General features: G+C 44.3%; 1 protein-coding gene across 1 annotated transcript in view; it reads right to left on the bottom strand.

The window, feature by feature from the left end:
• Nucleotides 1–150: 150 nt before the first annotated feature.
• Nucleotides 151–24195, bottom strand: part of MEX3A (mex-3 RNA binding family member A) — a 30379-nt gene continuing 6334 nt past the window's right edge. Inside the window, 1 exon segment of the mRNA XM_078382132.1 lies at nucleotides 151–15144. Coding sequence (XP_078238258.1) covers nucleotides 14036–15144 — 1109 coding nt within the window. The 3' untranslated portion in view covers nucleotides 151–14035.

Below are 24195 nucleotides of genomic sequence, written 5' to 3'. Positions count from 1 at the left end.
ACTGGATCTGGTGGTAATTCGGACAAGATTCCAGGGCAGAGCAAAGAGCCAGTGTTTCACTTTCAAGCTGGAGTGGTTTCAGAAATCTTTCGCCTCCCCTTATGCATTCATGGTATTAAAAAGAATCAATCAAGACCAAGACTCCACATCTCTTAAGTAATAATACTTTAATAAAATTAAGTTCTTAATGTAATTTAGCACATTTAATACAATAACCCTTTCCCTTCTTTGTTTTCTTACAAGTTGTGCAACATCATTATTCTCTTTTCTTAACTTTAATTTTTTTAAAATCTTTTTTTTTCCTTTTAACTATATGCCTCCAAACTCAGACACTGAGTCTAACTAGTTTTTTTTTCCTTAATTCTTCTTTTTCTTCTCTTCATTTAATTCTTCTGTACGTATGGGTTAAAATTTATCAGCTTCTCTCTCCCTCCATCTCTCTTTTCCTCTCGGGTTTTCACAGACAGAGAGATAGAAAGAGAAAGAGAGGGTTTATTTTATTAAAAAAACAAGTTAAATAAAAATGTAAGAGAGGAAAAAAAAAAGACACTAGCAGAAATGCGTTACCAACTTCCAAAGATTGATTTACAAATGTCCTATGACAAAGAAATTTCCTATTGTTACAGTCAAGGATCCGGGCCAGAAATAGGAGTACAAAATCAAACAGCGCAGCACCAGCATACATCGTCATAAAAACTGTAAATCAGAAGAAAGATTTCAGCACCATGTGAGAAAAAGACCACAGCCCTCATTAGTTTGCATGCCCCAGACTTTTTAGGGCTTAAGAGGTACAGCAGAAGAAATGGTGAAATCAAGCTACGCTAAAGATTTCCAAAGATCAGCACCATCCCAGCCTGCAAACCTGGCCCTGGTGGAGGGGCGGACTGGATTCCCAAGAAGCCATAAAATCATGCTTTGTAGGGAGAGGGGCTTTCGGGGAAAAACTTCCCTGCAAAATTAAAACCAGGTCAGCACCCATTCCTCATAGCCCCAGATTCTTGGGATCCCCCTAGAATCTGGGAGATTCTGGCCTCTGCCATCCAAAGAGGTAAAGTGATCAAACTCTGTGTAGGGTCAAACCGGTTTTACACCTCCGCCGGTGACAATCCGGCCATATGCTGGGGTACTCCTGGGTCACAGAGCGGCCATGGAACAATAGAGTGGGAAGGGAAGCCAAAGGGCATCTAGTCCAGCCCCTCAATGACACAGGGTTGTAGAGACCGGGTTGAAAGGGGACACACACACACACACAGGCAGGATGGGGTGAGTGGAAACCCATCTTTCATCTGCTCAGGGTGTGTGTGTGTCAGCAACTGACTCGTCTCATCTAAGACTGTACAGAAAAGGTCATTCTAGCACCAGTGTTGTGTTAAAAAATCCTGCCCTTATTATTGTTAGTCACAGGTGGGTAGGCAAGGAGGCACAAGACAGGGGATCTGGCACTCCAAACCCCCCATTTTTCCACTCAAAAAGAGATCCGGGAAGAGGGTTACCTATAGGGCAAAAGGCTCAGGCCCCGTCTCTCAATGGGGATGATGAAGCCAGAAAGGGACCTCCTTTTAGCCAACCATCACCGCCATGCAAGTTTTACCAGTCTGTTTATGAAAGTTTTGTGGGAGAACTTTTCTAGCTCAGCACACTCTTTTACTTTTCTGATTCCGAAAATGTCCAGGACAAGACGCCAATTTATTTATTTCAATGGGTGCCTCTAGGAAAATCCCATTGATTAGGGCGACAGGGACCCAGTTTCCTATTTCAACTTTCCATCAGAATTTCCTGACTCTGTGACCTGGGAAAAGAGAGGGCCATCCACCCCCAGGAAAGGCGTTCTGCAATCATTTTAATAGCAACAGCCGTTCAACTAGTTAATCCAAAATTAAATTGACTCTGAATTTGACTGTTTCAGGCCCTGAATGCTACAATAACTAAACATAGTCCAGTTAGCACAGGTTTAGATTTCCCCTTACAATATCATGGGAACATGCACTGCAACACTATAAATCTGGAGCCATTTCGTTTTCAATGAACCAATTTCAGGAGACAACAAAACTGAATTCTCCCACTTGACCCAGAAGGTGAAATCCTAGATTAAGACCTTAAATTCCCTTTTACTTCTATAGCAACTGGAAGGATTCCAGATTGTGCATAAAAGAAGTAAATGTTACTGAGGCCAACGAGGAACACTTGTATTTTAAACCCAAGCACCCTAAACGCAGGTCCCAGTTTTCAATCCAGACGGCAATTTTTTAATAAAATTCAGTGAAAAGCAACACATACATCTCTCCCTAGAACTGTGAAACCTTTTTATGAGAAGCAATCAGCTACAATTACTCAAGACAATGTGAAATTATCTTTGCTTCTGCCTTCAACTAGAGCAATGATTAGAATTCACTGTTGGGGTAGAACCATCATCAAAATTTCTGCCCTACAAATTTAAACCGGTTTATTTTAGGGTGGTTTCTTGCCTGCATTAAATCCCAGGAATTAGCAAGAGGGCCTTTCTTTGCTGGTCAATGACCGTAATTAGACATTTATTATAAGTTCTTTTAAAAGAACTCTCCATGAACTTGAGAAAATCAGAATTATTGTGGGAAACTGCAGTTGTGACCGTGGCATCTAAAAACCGGTTTGAATGTGTACTCGAGACATCTATAAAGTGCATCTGAGTTTCAGTCCAGGGCATCAACTGTATCGCGGTTCAAGTATAAAACCAAAAGAACAAAACAAGGTTTAATTTTTTTTAAAAAAAGTAAACAAGCAAAAAATAAAAACAGAGACAATGAAACAAGGAAACTGACTCTTAATTCTTTAGATTGCCGAAGGACCTAAAAATTCTGTTCCAAACTAGATTTGGATCATAGAAGCACGGAACTAAGAGAAAGATTTCCTATTGGTAGAGGCTGACAGTAAGTGGCTGTCCAGTTTGCTTTTACGTAAAAGTAAGCCGGATTTTCTCCTTGCTGCCGCATCTCAGCATCAGCTGCTCGTGGCAACTGTAGGGCCAACCTTATTGAGACGGATCCTAAGCAGCACCTATAAAAACGAGAGAATCCATCAGGACCTGCCAAACGCCCACTTTTGAAGAGGTCAGGAAGTATTTGAGATGGACATGACAAAGCACCGTAACGGATTTAGGACCAGCATTAGGACAAAGGTTTGTGAAGCATTTGACGGCTGTAAATCTGACCCATAAAAGCAGCAGTCGGTTTTTGGCACAGCGGAATCACTCTGTCTCCATGCCAGCCTCCTCCAGAACGACGGTGGGGACCAGCGGGGGCCACAATTCCACAGAAAGGAATAAAGCATGTTGCTTTATTCCATCCCAGGGCCGAGATTCAGCACCTCGGATGGTTCGGACCAAAATCCGGAGGGAGTTCACCGATCCCCACCAAATCAAAGTCTCCATAAAGAGTTAAATCTGTTAATCTACAAAGCTATCTCTGGATGTGGAACATAATGACTGTGTTTTTGCTGTTTTCAGAAAGCCACACTTTGAAAACTGGAAGGTGTGTCACTCCCTAATTGCATTATTTGAAGTCCACATTTGTATCTCCAGACTATCAGTCCATCTCGTTCAGTTATTGGAAATTCTGACCAGTTTGAGGGGGGGACCTGATCAGGAGGTGATGCAAAGGTCTAATCTGTACTTGGTGTGTCTGAACTGTCGATTCGGCTGAGTTTCTCTGGGGAAAAACAGGTCAGCCTCTTAACCACGAAATTTCGAGGAATGGAGAGATGGGACAAAAGTTATAGCTGCCGTGGCGAGGTGTTTTTTTATTTTTTTTTAAACTACACTGGAAAATGTTCCTGGATGGAAGGAAGGCCTCTGTGTGATCTGGTGCCTTGTCTATTTTAATTTAATTTGTTTTATTGTTCTGGATAAATACGCTACAGACGGGACTAGAGGAAGGAAGAACGAACGGGCTGTCTGATGAGGCCGACTTGCTACTTCCAATGAAAGAAGCTGTCAAAAAGGGGCAGCTCAGTGGTTGAGCCATCTGGTTGCAGAGCCAGAGGGTTGGGAGTTCGAATCCCCCACTGGGGCTTCTGGGAGAGAAGAGCCAGCCTGGGTGGCCTTGGGGGCAAAAGCAGCACAGGAGTCCCAGGGCAACCCCGGAAGAAGGGAAGGGGGAAACCCTTCGGAGTCTTCTCTACTTGGGAAACCCTGAAAAATGTTGCAGGTAAGTCAAAACTGACTTGACAGCACCTCATGATGATGATGATGATGATGATGATTAAGGGGCACCAATTCAAACCTGCTGCCACCCCTTCGACTGCTGAGTCTCAAGGTCCTGGTATTAATTATAGCCCACAGACCTGTGATTATTTGCATACGCGGCAGCTAAAATTATAACAGCTTCAACGCGCCCCTTTCAAGACTTTCCTCAACTCCACAGGTTGTTTTTTTTTTTTTTTGAGAAATGCCCTTTCTCTTCCTTTCAAAGGAAACAAAGTCTCAATTCTCTTTTCTGTTCAAAAACCAGCCGTTTTTGTAGCTCAGAGCAGGTGCAAAAAGTCAGTTTTAAAACATAAAGCCTCGTCTCCTTCTTCGTGCATCTGATTCTTCTTCTTTATAAAGAGCAACATTAACAAACCAAAAATATTCTTCCCCCACCCACAAAAGGAATTATTATTAGATCCCACAGTTTTCTCTTGTCTATAAAAAAAAATAACGTTACCGCTCTGACTGACAGAAAGCGACCGAAGTGTGGTTCAGATTTCAGCTAGGGAATGTCGTCTATCCAGAAGGAGGACCTAGGCGGGCGCATTAATAAACAAACAGAAAATAATAATTTCTGACCTTGGTTAACAGTTTATTTTACATTCTGCTTAGTCTGGGATTATCAATTTCTTTATATATTTATATGGGTAGCATTTACTATTCTTTTTTTCTTTCTCTTCTATAGGATTATAAGAAATACATTAGATAGTGTTATACTTTTAGAAAGGTTCCTTTTTTATACTTAGTGATTCCTTTTTTCTCTCTCTCTTTCTCTCTCTCTCTCTTTCTCACTTTTTGGTCAAAAACTACAAAATGGTTCTCTGAGCAAAATCCATCTGGGCTATTTCTCTACTTTAAGGAAACTTCTTTCAAAGGTAGAAGACTTAGAAATCTCATTGTCCTTTAAGACCGAATCGGGATCTTCTGGAGCCAGAGCTGCCCTACAAACCAGCATATCAGCTTTCTACCCGGGAATGGCAGTTTGTTCAAGAGAGATCTCCATTTTTCTGCACAAAACCCCAATCTTAGAGAGCAGAGGCACCCCGATGCATGGCAATTTGGTATAGACATCTGTCCCTAGAGTCATACCTTGAACAAGGCCCAGGTATTGCAAATCCTGTCTAGCTAAGCAAAAAAGAAAAAGAAAAAAGGATCTTGTGGACTCAAACGTTGAGTCGAAAGGGATCCTAAAGGTCATCTAGTCTGACCCCCTGCTGCCAAATGGCAACAGAAAAGGTGGCCGTTCCTCATTTCGTTTTAAGGCCACCTCTCCCGTTCTGCCCAGAATTTCAGTCTTTTTTTTCCTGCTTACTTTTCCCCCAGCCAGTCTGCCCAGCCTACATCTCCACGTGAAAGGCAATTCCAGGGTGAAAACCAACCTAAGGAAAACTGCCCACTGGACTTTTTTTGAACTACATTTCTCAGAATTCTCCATGCCGGACGGCCCCTCCAATATCTGGGAAGAATCCCTGATCCGAAAGGCAGGCGGGGGGGGGGTAGCTCACAAGGGCTGTCCCCAAAATTTGCTCACAGAACCTAAAGTGATAATTCTGCAAACCCAACTCCGTGGATCCAAATAGATCCATCCAGGGGAAAAGAAACTGATCCAAGATCAACCCATATTTGCAACATGACTGAGTTTCCAGGCGTGGATTTAATTTTTAACCCATCCAACCAAACAATTCAAATAGAAATGTTTGCCTGCGAAGGGTACCTTTTAAAGCAAAAGCAAATATCTGCATACTTTCGAAGTGGCACTCTTTTATCCAATTCATTAAAATACAACTTTATGACAGGTCTTTTTTTCCCTGGGAAGGGCTATTCTTACCATAACTATCCACTTATACACACATACGCGCACACACAAGAGGAAGGAAAAAAAGTGAAACATATATTAAAAACACTTTTTAAGCAATACTCTGGATACAAATGTATTTTTAACCTACATATATTCTAAACATTCTAATCTTTTTAAGGATCACTTTATCATAAAATAAAATATCCTTTTTTTCCTTATAATAAATTACCTAATAAAAAGTATTTTTTTATTTAGCCCAGTTCCTTACTACATTTACATGTAATAAATGCATTTATTAAAATAGAATATTAAATTATAAAGAAATGTTCTAATTTTTTTTCATCTTTCCCCCCTTCTCCGTTAAGAACCATTAAAAAACAAAATAAAATCCAAATAACCAGGCAAGTAAATGCACATTGATCAAGGAAAAACCAAAAACCAAACGAAACTGGAAAGGAATAAAAGACTGAAATGTTTGTTGCTGTCGATTTGATTCAAGAGGGTTAACAGTCATAGCCTTGCATTGTCAGGAATTTTTAGAAGTGTATTTGTACAAGTGTGTGTGTGTGTGTGTGTGTGTGTGTGTGTGTGTGTGTAAGAGAGAGAGAGAATGAAAAAGAGAGGGAGAAAATATACTTTCCACCACCTACAAATATTTCTGTAATTCAGATTGTGCATATGACATTCATTCAACCCAAAATCTGAATTTCTTTTGTTTAAATCCGTTGCAATCCTACTGTTCTTCGTACCATTTATGTCAAGCAAGTTGCAATGATTACAACTGAATCCTCGGAATAAACACCCCCAATTCCATATCTCATCTCTTCACAGGAAAACACTTCTAAACAGTGGCTTTTCATATCACGTGGATGAGTTGCTTTTCCCATACCAAACAATGCAGAGATTAAAGACGACTCCCCCCCATTCAGGATCCCACCGGGTCTCACCGCCTGCCTAAAGTTGGTCTTCCAATTTGAAATTCCACAGAGGACCGAAATCCAGAGAGGAAAATTTCTCATCCAGGCATTAAAAAACAAATCACTGACAATCCCAGCACTCAAGTCATGAATTTAGGGCTGCAACCTTTTTTGGGGGAGGGTGAAGGATAATTGATTATCAGTATAAACACACACACCTATACATTTGGAATAAACAAGGCGCCACTCCTCAATGGTCCGTGTAATTTAATTATTTTAAAATTAGTTCAAGTAGATGGAAACTTGTGAGAACTGACTTCTAACTGTCTTAGAAGAGGCATCTAATGGGATTTCCTCCGCTAAGATTATACCAGCCCTGGCAGAAGTAGGTAGAACTGAAGACCACACAAATGATGAGATTTTCTTTGGAAACTTTACCCCACCCCCTTTAGATGCAAACTAGCCTTACCTTAATTGATTACTTGAAACAATCAATTAAACCCCATCAGGTGACAGCCCTTTTTAAAAAAACCTATTTGTTTAAGATTTTGAAGTTTGTAGAACCCAAAACGCACCCCTGTGTTGCTGATAAAACACGGATGGACAAAGTACTCATTCATGCCTGATCTGAGAGTTTGAAATTGAAAGTTCTGACCAAAGTGAAATCAAATCATTCTTTAAAAATTAAACTGGATGCCAAGATCCCAGTTTTGAGTTCTCAAAGCCCCAGCCCTAGTTAGGGTTCCAGAATTTAAAATTCCTTAATAATAATAGTAATAATTGTTAAAGCTTCCAAATTCAATGCCATCAAAGCTCCATTTGAAAAGTTTGGGATTTGCTCCAGAAACCAGCCAACTCCGTTGCTTCAATGCCTTTCCATTCTTCCTTGGGCTTTCCCTTCTGAAGACATTTGTATGCAATTTTTTGGGTTCCCCGTTCTTCACGTGCTTCCCCAGGGGTGGCAGGCGCCCCCAGGTTCTCTGGCTATGCAAAGACCTTAAGTGTCGCTACAGGTCTCTATGTGGCCACGGTCTCTTTGGCCAGGAGGGGCAAAACTGAATTTAGGGCTGCATGAATTTTTGCACGTGGAATTGACTTTACAAAAGGTTGGACCCCTCGTGCAAACCAAGGTGCCCCTAAACGTCAGGTCAGCCCCTATTAAGATTAAACCCTTTCGGCTAGATTAACAAGAATTCCTGTCGGTGCGGTAACCAAATTGGGCAGTCATGGAGTGTGTCTGTTTTCATGTTCTTTTTTAAAATATAACTCTCTAAAGTCCACAAGGAGCCATCGGGGATTCTGGGAAATGTTGTCCACAAGGACGTCCCATCTCTGATCAATGGAAAGATGGGGCAGTCCCATGAAGCAGCTGGATGCCGTGAGTAATGGAGTGAATATGCCTCCGGTCACAGGTCTCTCCAGGCGGGGGCCAAAGAGACAAGTTTGCCTCCACAACCCACCGCTGTGGGGGCCAGATGTGAGCGCCGAAGCCTAAAGTACGTGGACGCTGCTGCTTATAATGGAAATCTGGCCACTACCACCTTCTACAAAGCTACCTGCTCTGACCGACCCAGATCAGTCTAGCAGGGTAATGTCCACTCTTGACCGGTGGCCATCGCCCTCTGGGGTTTCAGGCAGAAGATCTTTCTCAGAAAAAAAGGAACTCCTTTTGGACTGGCTGTGGGTTTCTGGGAGCTACAGGCCAAAAAAACAAAACAAATCAAGGAGGAGCAACCGAGCCCCACCGCCTGAGATCTACCATGGAGTTGCTAAGAGAACGCTGGTGGGTCCTTCAGCACCCCTCTGGCTGTCCAGCCCCATGCGCTTGAATTCCTCCCCAGACCTTGGGTTGCTTCAAGAATGGGCAGAAATTAGATGTTCCTGAGTTACCAGGAGCTTATCGGGTGGTCTTGGAGGAGGGACTGCCTTTTAAGAAGTTTTTTATTCTTATCATCATCTTTGTATATGTGTGTGTGTGTGTCATCTTTATTGCTGGTGAATCAGACCAACGAGGGATCTCTTATCTCGCTACCAAGGAAGATGCACGTCAAGAGTGAAATGTTAAGGTCTTGGGCATTTTTTCTTTTCTTTTTTTTTCTTTTCAGGTTTTTTTTCTGCCATATATATATACATATATTTTTTTTAAAAAAAAGGAATTTTGAAAATCCATTCCCATACCCTTCGTGCAAGAGGCACTGGGAACACTAATGCATGGGGAGTGAAGCGCCAAGAAGGACTTGTGACCAGTACAGGGTGGGTACCTCACACATGCACGCACGCATGCACGCACACACACACGCACACACACACACAAATTTTGGGGGGTGAGGTGCTTCCTCTGTCCTGTTCCACATGCCCCCTCCGGTGGCCCCGTTTCCCAGACGTAGGCAGCCCCATTCTCTGACCAGAGGTAGCTGTTGGTTTACGCAAACGAGGCGCTGCACCTTTTGAGTAGGGCTTTTTTTTTCCTTTTTTTCTTTTTCTTGCTACATTAAAAAATAACAAGGAGGGCAAGTTCACGGAAATATATATATATATATATATATATTTATATTTATATATATTTTTTAAAAGATGGGAGTTAAAATACTGCTATTAAACTAGAATTGCTACATCAGGCTTTCTTTTAATATATATGTATATGTATATATAGATTAGATAGATAAGATAAAAGGTTATTGGAACTAAAAACGTTTTGCTGTTGTTTTCCTTAAAACAAAAAAGCAAGTGCAGAAGAGGTCCCACCGGGCTGTCCCACGAACACTAGTAGTAGCTCGGAGACCCGATAAAAGGACGCTTCTATTTTTCTAATCAGCAAGTGTGTCTATTGGTTTGGGATTCATATTTTTCTTTATTTTTAAAGGGGCGGGGGGATATGCTAAGAGTTTCATCATGCATCGCGTGTTTTTTGGGGGGGTTAGGGGAGCTGTTTTAATTTTTCATCCCGAATAAGACAATGGGGAAAACCAGAGGACTTGATTTATACACGTCCATCCCACCCACCCCACACCCACCCAGCTACTTTTCTCCACTTTCCTTACCCCATTAAAGGGCCAAAGCTAAAATCTTCCCCACCCCACCCCAACCCCCCAGGACAATTCCCCTCCGCTCTTTTCTCCATTGCCTGGCATTAAAACGTAAGAAAACATCGACCGAAAACTTCCTCACGAGAACTACAAAACAGACTTCACTCCGCCAAGAACGACTAAATCCAGAGAAGACATCCACACACCCCTTTCTGCCAACCTCCGCTTGGTGTGTGTGTGCGTGCGTGTGTGCGAGGTTGCCAAAGGGACCAAGAGCGCCCTAATGCGGGTCCCCAACCAGACGCCAAATCGTCTGAACCTCCTCCTGCTCCCCTCTTCCTCTCCTCCCGACACCCCGTTTTATCTACATCAGCAAGAGAATTCCTCCACCAAGAAAGCATGGAACCAAATCCACCGTCCGTCCGTTCAGTTTCCTCTCACTCTTATGCTCAAAAAAAGAAAGAAAAAGCACAATATTCTCTCTCTCCTGCCCTCCCCCCTGTATTCCCGACCCCACCCCGTTTATTTCTTCTTCTTTTGTTTCCTACTGGGATTTCTACAATCCTATTGAATAAAACAAGCATTATAGATTATATATATATATATATTTATATTTTTATATATTTAATTCTCCTTTTTAGGGGAAAAAGGGGAGACTGTCAGAGTTAATGGTCCCCATGAGCCATTTGTGGGAGTTTTTGTTTTTTAGAGGGGAAAAGGCTCAGGGGGGCTGGTAACCAAAATTTTAAAGTCTTTGCAGGTTTTGAAAAGGAATGCATAGAAAGTGGCTTTGCTGGCTGACCAGGGGACCAGCTGAGAATAGAAAGGTGGCCTTTGGCCCTGTGGAGTTGCTATGAGTTTTGGGGGAGTGTCCGATGAATTTTGACAATATTTACAATTTGCTGGCTCTGGAAACCAAGAGCTCCAAGATTGGTTTGGCCCAAGCTCACTCCCTTGCAACCTTCAGCCACGTTTCCTGGGGCAGGAAATTTTGCTTGGGCGCCTTGTACGTGGGCAGATTCCTTGCGGTCTGCGACGGCGGAATGCCATGATGAGACCCCTAGGCGCTGGAATTTGAAATACGGGCAGGCAGCTTGGGTTGTGAAGCAGAACAAGATTAAGCCAAACAGGAATCAACCAGGAATGGGGAGGTGTTTTTCACACACCTGGCTGCTGGCATAAAATAACCCCAACAACCCTGTGGTGCAGGATGAAGCCGACACTAGTTTTCGGGTGGAGGGTGGGAAGGCCTACAGGGAAGCTGACAGTGTCCCCTTTTTACACAATATCGACTTATTCTTTTCATAGTGCAGAACGTAGGATCTGTTGGCCATCCTTTATCTCATCCTCTTGTTCTTTCAAATTTTTGGATGATGGCGTATATTCTGCCAGCTTTTAAAAATAACCGACCCACCCAGCAGTCCCAACCCAGACCGTAAATCGGAGGCCACGTCCCCACGTGCTGTTTTGCTGAGCCAACGAAGGGCAAGCAGGCAGAGCTGTGTGTATTCTTGAGAGATTCTGCACCAGCCTAGGATGAGGAGAGAATCTGGCCATGCGGGGAATCATGGAGGTTTTGAACAAGAGCTATCTGAAGCTGCTCCGGCACAACCACAGATCCAGTCTTCTACGGCCAAGGGTCTGAACTTTGGTGCCAAGCAGAGCTGTGCACTCCTTCCCAAAGCAAAGAAGGAGAGGGTCCAACTATACAAACGAATAATTTCTACAGCTGTTGCCCCTTTGTTAGCAGAATGCACGAGAGTACACCCAGCTCTGCCTGTAGAGGATTGAGGAGGACCATCAAGGTTTAAAAAAACATGAACAGAAAGTCAAAAGGATGGTTTTTAGGACAGGGAGAGAGAAAGGTGTGGGGTGGAGGAAGAGGAGATTATTCTGAGGGACAGTGTATTGTTAAGATAGAACAAAAGTCTCAGAAAGTATACAAAGGTAAGGGGGGACCTTCAGAAGACCTTCTTTTTCAGAACTATCCCTAACAAAGCTTCGTGCTTCCAAAGTTTTCTCCTCCACAAAGGTCCAAGCATTGAGAACAGATGCGAAGCAAAACATCGAGGGAATAGGAAGGAGCAGAGGGGAAGAGATGGTGTGCATGTGTGTGTGTGCACCCACAAAAAAAAAAGCCTCGGGACTTGGTGGCTTAAATCCACTCCTTTGATTCTCAGCAATCTGGCATCCATGCAGCAAAGCTGGACAAACCTGGCTATTTTTTATTGTTGTGTGGCTGGGGTGTGCATGTCGGCAAAGAGAGGCGTTCCCCTGCTCGACTCTCCTACTCCCAACGGTTTGAACTTGAGTAGACGAGGAAACAAAATCAGGAGTCAAATGTCTTGAAATGATTAAGGATTTCAACAAGGCAATTCGTTATTAGTATAATTATAATTCTTTTCTCTTTCTTTTTTTTCTTTTCTTTTTCGAGCATGTGTCTGTCTGCTTCATTCTGAAAAAAATAGAATATATAAAAGTAGGCAATATCTCCGGAAGATCCAGGTCAGGAGAGTTGAAGAGGTTTTGGTCCATAAGGAAATACTTTTTTTCTTTATCTTATTTTTCTCTTTACTTGAATCTGAGTAACAAAAGTTTTGGTCCAGTTTAAAAAGATGACAAAATCATATATAAACACATTAATTTGTACAGATAATATATAACTTTATTTTTCATTTTTTGCTGTCTGTAGGGTTGGTGGATTTGTTTTAAGTGGGCTTTGTTGCCAGTATTGCATTATTGTCTTTCTTAGGTTTTGGTGTAAAAATTGTCGGTTTTCTTGGAAAAAAATCAAAAGAGAAAGAAAGGAAGAAAAACATGTTTTCCTTCTCTCTCTTGTTTTGGGGTGTGTGTGAGGGGGCATGTGGGTCTATGTTTGCGGGTGTGTACCTTTCAAATGGCATTGGCTGGCAACCATGAAAAGCAAAATGTACAAACATGGAGGTCGACCTTCCATACTCCTTCTCACGTGGAGATCTGGAAAGGTTACGTCTGCACGTGGTGGGGGTTTCGTTTCTGTTTTGGAAATACCCTGTTAGTGACTCCTGATTCTTATTAGATGAATCCCTGCTCAAAGAGGAAAAAGAAAAAATCAACGTTCGAAAAACCTTTGCAGTGGCTCAGAAGACTCAAAATGAAAATTTAAAAATGGCCAGGAAGATTTTTCCCTAGAGGGGAGTCTCTCTCTTTCCCCTCCCGCACAAAACCCTCTCCCCCACCCCCATTTTCACTGGCTCAAATATTATTTATTTCATTTTACTTTTTTTTTTTCCTTACGAAAAAAATAGAGGAAAAAGAATATAAAGGTCTTTAGCTGCTTCTTTTTCTTTTTTTTAAATGTTTGAGGTAATACAGTTGTGCCCTCGTTTGATCAGGTCCTCAGAGGCTGATGGTTTCTCTCTCTTTCTCTCTTTCCTGTTTACCTTTCCGGGTTTCGTTTCTTTCCAAGCTTTTGTCCACTGGGCAGGTTGAAGGCCCGGCGACTTTAGGCCATCCTGTTCCAAGACCGGCGCCCGTGTCGAGGGATGGAGGAGAAGACATCTCACTCCCCACCCCCACTTCATTCCTTGATCGGTCCAATAATGAATGATCTCCAATTGCTGGCTGGGGCAATCACACCCCAAACCCCGAGATCGCCATGTCACGTTCTGCGTCACTTGCGAATCGCTCGCACGCTTCAAGAGTTCTCTGTCCAAAAATTTAAAAGGAAAAAAAGCTCCCATACTTCCAGGACTCTGTCTTCTCCCTATTTCTGTCTCTTCCGTCTCCATTTTCTCGCCAAAGTCATCACCACCATCGCCGTTAGCATTATTTTCTTTTAAAAATAACATACATTGCTGCTAAAATAATTTCTTTCTTCTTTAAATTAATTTTTTTCTCTTTCTTTCTTTTCTTTTGCCCTCCCCCCCCCCCCAATTCATCCGTTTGTTCTTCGGATGTGTTCCATCCTGTGTTTTGGACTTTCCCACACTTTTCCTGTCAGCCGCTCCAATTTTTACCCAAACACTGTCCGTCTCTCTGCCTTTTGTTTTCCCCCTCCCCTTTCTCTTTCTCTCTTCTCCTTTTAAAATGCTTAAGAAAATATTCTAATGGCCTGGGTGGCCGTTGCATGGCAAACAGGGCATTCCGGGTCGGTCCGCTCACAGATCCGCACAGCGCACTCCATGCAGAAGAGGTTATGGCCGCACGGGACTAAGGCGGCGGTCACTTCGCTTTCGAAGCACACCATGCACTCCCGGCTGCTCGAGAGGGACGTCCGGGCAGCGGCGGAAGCGCCCAATTTGGAAAATCCTTGCAAGGAGGACTCAGCCTGAGATCTTCTGGGAAGCCCGGAGAGAGGCGGTTCTTGGATGGAGGAGGACGGGGAGCGATGAGAACTGGGGTGCAGAGCGCCGGCATTGCTGGACCGTTGCTGCTTGGAGAAGAGGACAGACACAGGGTTGGTGTTCTCCTGCCCTGCCCACAGGGGAGTCCCGGATTCGGGGACCCCGTAATACAGATCTTGCTTGTTGACGCCGTAATTAGGGAAGAGGTAACTGTAATTGAAGTCGTTTTGGTCGTTGAGCCGGGGCGTCTCGTAGGCGGGGTCCACGGAGCAGTCGCCGATGCACCCCAAGCTGTTCTGGCGGAAGGTCGAGAGGGGTTTGCAGCCGGGCGCCGGAGTGTGGACGCGCCAGGCGTCCGAGTAACGGTTCTCCATGCCTGAGTCGGGGCTGCTGGACAGGAAGTCGTTCTCGTTGTTATATTCGAGGATCTTGCCCGTCCGGACAGCGATGTGGGTTTCGATTTCCTCCCGGGCTCGCTCCACGTTGCCCGGGGCCCCCGTGATCTCAAAGACAGGATCCCGGTCTCTGCTCGGGGTGATGATGTAGGTGTTGGTCTGCTGCTGGATCCTCTTGATGGTGGCTCCTTTTGGCCCGACCACTAAACCCACCACCCGGTAAGGGACTCGCACCCGGATGGTGACCTGACCCGGCAAGGTGGGGGCACTGCCGAAAGAGCTTCCCGCTTTGTTACGCGAGGCCCGGATCATGGAGAAATGTTCCGCAGCAGAAATGATCTCTCTCCTCGCCATGGCAACGTCTTCCCGCCTCCCGGTCACCATAAAAACTGGCTCCTCGCCACGGACGGGCGTCTTGATGTAGGTGTTGGTTTTGGCCCTCAGCGCTTTGATTTTGCAACCTTTTGGGGGGGGGGAGACAAAGGAGAGAAACAGGAGACAGATTAGTAACTCTGCAACCACTGAGGCTGTGTACATTGCAGCGTGGCACAGAAACGGGATCCATTGCTTGTCTGGACTACAACTTCCATGATCCCCTGCTAGCATGGCCTCTAGTCATAACCTCCTTTCCCCCAGCTCCACATTTTGGGAACTGTAGCTCCGGGTGGGCAGGGAGAATTCCTGTACACAGAAACATAGGCTCCAGAAAGGTGTGGAAACACATATTATCAGCCAGAACTGTCAAAAGCCAAGCTGGCTGGGCAAATCTTGGGAGGTGTTTCCTACCTCTTGTGGAACTCTCTGCCACAAGATGTGACATATTCGTTAATATGGAAAGGGTGAAGAACATGCTATACCGGACCAAAGGTTCCCCCTTCGTCAGCAAGGTGAATTTTGGGCAAACTGCACGAAGAGCACAAAACCGAAGGGATCCCTCCTGCCGTTACTGGGTCATCAGCAATCAGCATTCAAAGAAAAACTGCTCCTGGCCATGAAGGTTCTGCATTGCTGCCATGGGATTAAGCAAACTCACAGAAGACATCTAACTTGGTGGCTATTAGCCGCAACAGCTACATCTGTTCAGAAATGGTATACAGTACATATCACTCACTCTCCTGCCCCCAAAAAGCCAAAACCAGACCAATTAATTAGCATTAATCATTCTTAGGAAATGTTTAGAAGCTGCCAGCAATAGCAATAGTGATATTCATTATCAACAAATTACCTTCACTGTGGGAGGCCTTGGGGGTGATGACAGGAATACTATCTTCTACCTTATGATGTGGCCAGGATTTCCCCCCCCCCCCCATGTTGTTTTTAAAACTCAGAAGCAAGAGTTCAGGGCTGTAGGCTAAGAGCTCACATTTCTCCACAGATAACCTTATACTAGACCCACTGAAAATCGAGCTTAACCCTTGTTACCAAAGACCACTTTTGAAGGCGAATCAAAACGGATGTTATTTCCTTCCCGCATTTCATGGGGAATAAGACTGATTCACCCCCAAAACTGGACGCATGTTTTTAGACATCCTGCTGAATAAATGGACAAAGCTGGCAATAGGTTTGCAGTTAGCTTTGGAGGATGCAAAAGGCTAGGCGGCTATGGGGGGGGGCTGTCCCACTCTCCACCCTGCTGGCGTGTTCAGAGAGCCTGCATGGAAAGAATCAATGCCGAGAGGCGGGGGAATCTGCATTGTGAAGACCTGCCATCGTCCGGGGCCTAATTATGAAACAAAAAAGGGTGGAAACGCCATCCACTGGTTTATTGCCTGCTCTCAACCACCACCACCACCCTGTGGGTTTGGCTAAGATGGGGATAAAACTCGGTTTGATGGTTGTGGATGGGGCTTAAAGCAGGGAGGAGAAAAAGAGAACCTTATGGCAAGAGGAAAGGTGAAACAAAGGGGTCATGGAGATGGAGAGACAAAGGAAAGGAGGGGCAGCCGGGTGTGTGTGTGTGTGCGTGTGTGTGTGTGTGGCGGGGAACAGCCCTTGCTGGGAGCAGATGGAAGTAAACCCCGGCATAATTGGGTCGTCCAAGCCTAAGAGAGGTGGGAGGGGGTGAGACTAGGGAAAGAGGGCTGAGGGTTCAGAGAGAAAGGATGCAGGGGAGAAAAGGGAGTGTGGGGAGGGAGGGCGGGATGCCCCACCAGTGAGCGAAAGGGACAACAGGCCAGGGGAAAGCGGAGAAAGAGGAAAGGGCGGACAAAGGAGAAAGAGGGAGGAGGGGGGGATCAAGCCAAGGTAAGGCTGGGGGCTGGCGCAGGAAAAGGACAAAGAGAGGGCCAGCCAGTGGAGAGACACGGACGGATGGGAGGGGACCTGGGTCTGAAATTGAGCTCAAGTTGCACGATGGGTGTGTATGTGTGTGAGTTGCACACCCTGGCATGGAGGAGGCGGGGAGGGGGAGAGCCTCCGAGAGCCTCCCTGCAGGATTCGCTCCGTTCTCCCACCGACCCATCCTTGAGCGGTGGCGAACTGAAGGCCAAGTGGAGAAACAAAAGCACACGCTTGACCTTAGCATCAGCTTTTTCCCAGGAAGAAGTCCTCTAAAAATGCCAGCTTCTTAAGGCTCTCTCCATGAATCTAGAAAGCTGGGGGCACTTTTATGCCCATAAAACCTTTCTGTCTTTAAGACTCTATGAGACTTCGTGGTGAAGATGGAGAGAGCTCCAGAGTCCTGACCCCCATCAAGGAAGCTGGGGGGGGGGCACTTTGGAAGCAGGAGGATGTCCAAAATGACCATAAAGGCTGGGGACTTTAGGCCCCTTTCTTGGGATCCAGCCAAGAGGCTAACTGGAAGAGCTTTGCATGGAGGGTGGGATTTGGGGATTTGTCTCCTCCTAGGAAGGGCGAGCTAGAATCTGGGCTTGTTTTGTTCCTTTGTCTCTGAGGCCCGCTCCTCCTCTGGAGCAGGACAAGAGCAAAGGGGGACGTCTTGAACCCCTGAGCCAGGGGGTCCTTTTTCCTTTTCTGAATCAGACCCGTGCATTTTAGGGCACTGGGGCAGGGCCACGTCCGCGCAGGGGAAATTCTGCCGTCATGTCAAGCAGGGCCTGATTTTAATGTTTTGGAGCAAAAGGACAGACAGAAATGCAGGTGTGCAACCGAAAACAATGAATCATGGCTTTTTGGGCCGGTATGATTCGATCTGAAGTTACAGAACTAAAGCATTAGAAGATGCGGAGACACTGGTTGTTCTGTTCCACTGGCCAAAACCTAGGACCTGCTCAAAAGTTACACTCCAGAGATGCTGGAAGAGGAAAACCATTCCAATAGAACAGCTCCAATACAGTCCACTAAGCAAGTGAATAAAGCTTTATATCTTGATTAGTTGCAGTTCTTGAAGACAGAATACATTGTGAAGGGTCCATATTGCCAATGACTCCTGCCTCCATCTTTTGCAGATTTTAAGTATTTCCTGTCTTTATTCTATTTTTTTTTTAAAAAGGGGTCTTCCAGAATTAGTAGAGATATCTTGTTGGTGTGCCTCACAAAGGTGTATACACACATTCTGATAATTGCATACGCATGAACATGACTCACTAGTTGGAGCTGTTTTATAATTACCAGTAGATTAACTGTGAGATGTAACATGTTGCTGGACTGTTATACATCTTTGAAAAACAAAGCATTATGACAGCAGGCGGAAAAGTGTAATATAGTAAGATCCTAGATATGAGAACAGGTGTTATAACTACACAATTATATTTCTGCTTTTATCCAGGATGGATTGAAGGCATATACACTATATACGACACATAGAACTTGCACACTTCTTTATAAAAAGAGTAATTCATTATTGTGAATAGCATGATTTTGATCATGTTTCTTTTTCATTGCTTTCTGGAAGTATACCCCTTGAGATTGATAAAGAGAATTGCATAAAACATGAAAAATTCAGCTCCAAAGGCCCTCAAAATACACTCCCTTTTGTTCCTCCTAATTGTGTTACTTTGAGACATTTCTTTATTATGCCTTATTTTTTAAAAAGAGAGTAATTCGTTACAGATAACTAACTACATGATTGGTGACTCATTATCCCCCAAGTTCTGAACAGAGAATCAAGACCAATTCGAAAAAATAATTATGGGCCATCAAGCTGATGCCAACTTATGATGACCCTGATTGGCTTTCCTTAGTATAAAATACCTGGGTCAAAAATCATGATTGCAAACTGTGATACCAGTAGATAAGTAAAACCTTCATGCACCAAGCCCCATGTCACTGCAGGACTTCAGATTATAACCCATTGGGGTTTGTAGAAATTTGTGCCCTGCCTGATTTGATCGGAACAAGATCTGAAACAATTTGCAACTTCACTAATTCGATGCATGGACTTGTAAAACCAAATAGCTATTGCTTTTCATTTTGGACTGACTTATGTAGAATTTGGGACACGACAGATTCTGACAAAGAGTCCACCTCGGACAGCGCACACTTCAGGGTACTAAGCGCCTAGAATAGTTTATTTTTTAAAATCAAGAAATGTCAAGGCTGAAGTGACGTGTGCCCTGTTCAATTCGATTTTGTGCTGGGGATCAAGTGATTTGCAAATCCACCTTCCCTCACCCCAGAACTCAAGGTGGCCCTTCTGCTTTTAGCTAGAACTCATAAAAATCAGTCCCAAACAGGCCAACTCAGTGCAGAGTCTGAGATGTGTCTGAAACCGGTTCACACTCTACTTCTGATTCGTCTAAACAGCTGTGCAGTAAGAGAACAAAAGAAATAGTGAGGTTTTTTTTCCCCTTGGGTAGGCAGTTCCGAGATTTGGCTGCCACTATGGTAAAACCCTGCCCTGAAGGGCGACATGAAAGGAAGCACTTCATAAGATGCAAAAACTACAACCCACTGAGAAGATATCTGAGTAATTGTTCAGAAAGGCACAAGCAACTCCTCCAATCCTTCTAATTTTAAAAGTCCGGGCAAGAAGGGAGACACTCTGGTATTTTTGTGCAAGGACGAAAGTAATGAACACGCTTCTCGATCCTGACACAAAATGTCTTGCTGTCTGATGGCTGAGGAGAACAATGCTGTAGTTTGTCTTTGTTGTGCCGAAGGAAGACTAAGATAATCAAGGGTTTCCCTTTCTGCCCTGTGCATGCTAGGGTGGTCCTCTCAAGGCTGAATACTTAACTGCAGCACTGATGCAGATTTTCTTTTTAAAAAACAGACTTTAAAGACGACCCGTGGAGGGCAAGGCGACCGCCTGCCTGTATCTCTGGGGCTGACTGCATTGCCCATGGATGTTAAAAACAGCACCACCCTCAGCAGCAGTGGCTGGAGCCAGATATGGCCCCATCACGAGCGACAGATCACAATATAGCACAAGGTGGGTGTGTCGCGGTGGGATGGCCGCCTCAGACACGTGCTTTCTCCGAGCGCTCTTGGGAAGATAGGGGAGAAAGCTGAGAAGCAGGCTCCGGCAGGTGCGAGCCAAAGGCATCCGGAGACAAAGGCCTCGGACGGGCACGAAGGGAGAAGAGGGTTGAAGGAAACGGGCGCCTTGCCACGCCGTTTCCGACTGCCCTAGATTCCCTGCCAGTGGATCTGCAGCGGGGTCGTTCAGAGATGGCACAGAAATGCAGAATTTCTCTAGAAATCCCCCATGCACCATCAGTGGCTGGTCCTCCCTGCTTCTCTGCCCCCGTTTCCCAGTCTTAGTTGCTGTATATAGTTTTATTTATTTATTTTATTTACCCTCATCGGGTTTTTTGCTCACCTCTATAGGAGAGCCCCCCTTTATTTACTGGGGCTTCAAATGCACTGCAGCCCAACTGAAACCATAGAGCGGGTTGTGCCAACGCAACGGGGAAGCGGTCCTTGGGCCACTTCTAAGCTGAAAAGGGTTGCCACGGCACCTTAACAGGGCCACCATCATCCTCACAGAGGATATGGACCTAATCAGATCTTGGCTGCACGCTGTGATCCCTGCAAAAATGCCAGTGTCCTATAGGTCCAGCTGCTTTCTATTTGCTTCTGCCTTTTGAAGGCACATTTATTTATGGAAAATATTTTTAACCCGCCTTTCTCCTGCAAGGGAACCCAAGGCAGCTCACAACAATTAAAAGAAAGTATTCAGTATGCAACTTTGTAACATGATACTAAAGTACACAATACTAAAGGGATCTATGAATACAAGACTAACTCTTGGGTTTTAAATATAGGCTCCAAAGTGTGCGGTTAAATCTCTAATGTCCGTTGGAGTCCCTGAATAAAACTTCAAAGGGATCTGATGTGGGGGAGCCTTCAGGGTCCTCCATAATTCCTCCTGACCCACCCACCCCCAAATGAAGAAGAAACGAAGGACATAAACAGGAAAATGATGAGGCAAAATGATTGTGTGATTTGCATAATCCAGTCAGTTGGTAGAATCTCTCTTTTCTTGACCCCGAACTGCAGTGTGGGGCTGAATTTTGAGAGATATAATGGAGGCACACACTGAGAGATATTTCTATACAAATATCTATTGATCTACCTCATGGCCGACCCATGAACTCCCCAAATAATATTTTCAATGACCCGAACAATTCATGGTTGATGTTGTTTGTAAAGCCCAGATTGTCCATTTTTCAAGTGGTTCAGGATCTTTTTCTTCCTTCCACCAATAAATAAATAAATAAATAAATAAATAAATAAATAAATAAATAAATAAATAAATAGAGGCATTTATCCTTCAGATGGGGTTGTCAGCTAACGAGCAGTCATAGCCCAGCTGAGAGAAACCTTGATTTCCCTCCCTTCTGTTAGAATTGTATAAACTAGGGTTTTTATATATTAGTTTGTTTTTACTGTATCAACGCCTGATGTCTATGGATCTCTTTACACTTTTTCTTCTCACCATCCATGTAGACCTAGGTTTTTTTTTTTACTCAAGAGTGGGTCATTTGGGCGATTCTGGAGCCAAAAATCAAAAAAGGAACTCCACAAAAAGTCACTTGAAGTCTACTTGGAGTTTCCACTTTAGAAATGCATTTTCCCTTTTGGAAAACAGGCAATGGTTAGGGCCAAACTGGACAGGGGGAACCTTCTTATTTAACTCTTTAAAAAGTGAATGATTGTTCCATTTTGAAGGCTTCCTGAGGAAGCAACATTTGATATATATTTTTTCATATATATATTTGAGGGGAAGTTGAGGGGGAGGCATCATCCAGCATTCCAGAGACATTTTGGAGGCCATAAAAGCCACCTTGGAGGGTTTTTAAAATGGGTTTTTCCCACCCATCTATGCGTTCTTATGTCAACCCATATAAAAAAGCAATATGGCCCTTAAAATCCCCAGCATGGGCATCCTGAGGCAAATTTTGGTGAGAAATGGGAGTTGGTCTGGAACCTTCTGGAAGAGAATATTTAAAGACCTTTATAGAGGGGGTAAAAAACCCTAAATATTTTAATGCAGGGGGTGGCTTTCAGGCAATTCCCCCCCCCCATTTTGCCTACAATTCCCAGCAGCCTCAGCCAGCTTAGTCTAGAGTGAAGGACTGTGGGTTCTAGTCTTTTTTTAAAAAAAAATTATTAAAAGTATAGGTGTTGAGGGAGAGGCCGAGAAAGCACTAGAGAGGTTAATTTTAGAAAAAAAATTAAATGGGAAGATATAGTGCAAACACACACATACAGCAGAGGTGGCCCAATAGATCTTCCCTCATGATTTCTCCTCAGGACTACTTGCCCTATTATGGCAGTTTTGAGGGAATATTTTGGTTTATTTTAGGTAATTTGTGGATATAAGAACTGCATATTTTTAACACAAACACACACAGGAAAAAGAGCTCTCTCTCTCTCTCTCTCTCTCTGATCTTATAGAGATATGAGGCATGAAAAGCCATATGGCCCTTCAAATGCCCACCATGTCTTTCCTGAGGAGAATTTTGGCGGGAAAAGGGAGTTGGCAGCTGGAAACCTCCAGAAAGGACGTTTTAAAGGCCTTTTCGCTCTGAGGAAAACTTGTGAGGGGGAAAATGTGTAAATTAAAACAGCCGCCACCAGTTCTCATTGCCCAAACATCCCCAGGACCTGAAATTATAAGGAAGAAGGGGGGAAACCCTGAAATTTTTAATGCAGGGGGTGGCTTTCCAGGTGGTTTATTTACCTCTTTTGCTTACAACTCCCAACAGCATCAGACAGCTTGGTCCAGAGTGAAGGAATGTGGGAGCTGTAGTCTCTTTTATTAAAATAAAAGCCAGTTTTAGTGAGGAAAAGGCCCAGAAGGAATTGGATATGCTTATATATATATACAAAAAGATACAGCATTACCCACATACAGTGAAGAATGGAGTATGTCTCCCCTCAGGGCTACCTGGCCTGTTATAAGGTTTTTGAGGGAATATTTTGTTTACTTTGAGGTAATTTATAGGGATAAGAAGACCTCTGTGGCTCATTCGCCCTGTGAGGGTCTGGGCTCGGGTTATTTTAGTGGACAAAAATTGACTCCAGAATCCCATAGCCAACATGGCTACTGGCTGGTGGTGTATTTTAGGGTTTTTTAGGGTGGTGAGAGGCAAAAATGTTTTTTCCTCCTGCAAAACAGGAACATTTCCAAGTTCCAGCTTCATTATATGAATGTTCTCCTCAGAATTCTCCTCAGTATTGGCTTCTCTCCCATTTATCCTCTCAGGGGAGGGGGGGAGAGGTATTAGCACTTTATTGTCCTTAAAAGGATGTCAGTTCCTGGTATGCAATGTTGCAGGACTCCAACTCCCATCAGCCCCAACCCCCCTCCATAAATCCCATCACCTGGGGGGGGGATTCTGGGAGTTGTGGTCTGCTAAAAGCTGCTTTTTCCATCTTAGATAGATACGGAAAGGCAGCCATATGCAAAGCTGGTCCCAAGATTACAAGGTTAATAGCCAGCCACCTTTTCTCACACACACACACACACACACACACACACACACACACACACACACAGAGAGAGAGAGAGAGAGAGAGAGAGAGAGAGAGAGAGAGAGAGAGAGAGAGAGATTCAAGTAGGGTGTGTCAAAACTTTTTCTCCAGTGCACAACTTAAATTTACAGAGGGAGAAAAGTGGAAGAAATCGCATTCCCCTGCCAGGAAACCCATTATCTATTGCACAAGGACTCTCTGGATCCATTGGGTGCACTCTGCATATGCTCAGAAGCACTGGTGTCCATTTTTGTGACACGGGCCCAGGCCCTGCATAGAAAGCTGGGGTTGATCCCATGCACAGATTTAAGCTTCCCGCTGGCTTCTCCCGAGCCACAGCACCCTTGACCCCATCCATTTTGACAGCTTGGACTGGCAGCTGGGTTTTTAGGGGCCCCTCAAAATGCTGTTTTAGTACCATTCATTATGGAGCTTTTTGGATTGGGGGTGAGATTTGGGGCCGTTTACATTTCTTGTTCAATGCACGCCACTGAGTTGGGTGGCATTAAAATGTCTGAAACAAACCAACAAACCAGCTGGGTCTCTGCACCACAGTGGGGTGGACCCTGGATCGCTTCTCCTCCACACAATCATCACACACAGATCCTGGACCCACTAAGGTCACACTA

This window comes from Pogona vitticeps, chromosome 15, assembly GCF_051106095.1.
Source record: "Pogona vitticeps strain Pit_001003342236 chromosome 15, PviZW2.1, whole genome shotgun sequence".
Classification (NCBI taxonomy): Eukaryota; Metazoa; Chordata; class Lepidosauria; order Squamata; family Agamidae; genus Pogona; species Pogona vitticeps.
Note: the sequence above shows the minus strand (reverse complement) of the source record. Positions and strands in the feature narration are given on the sequence as shown.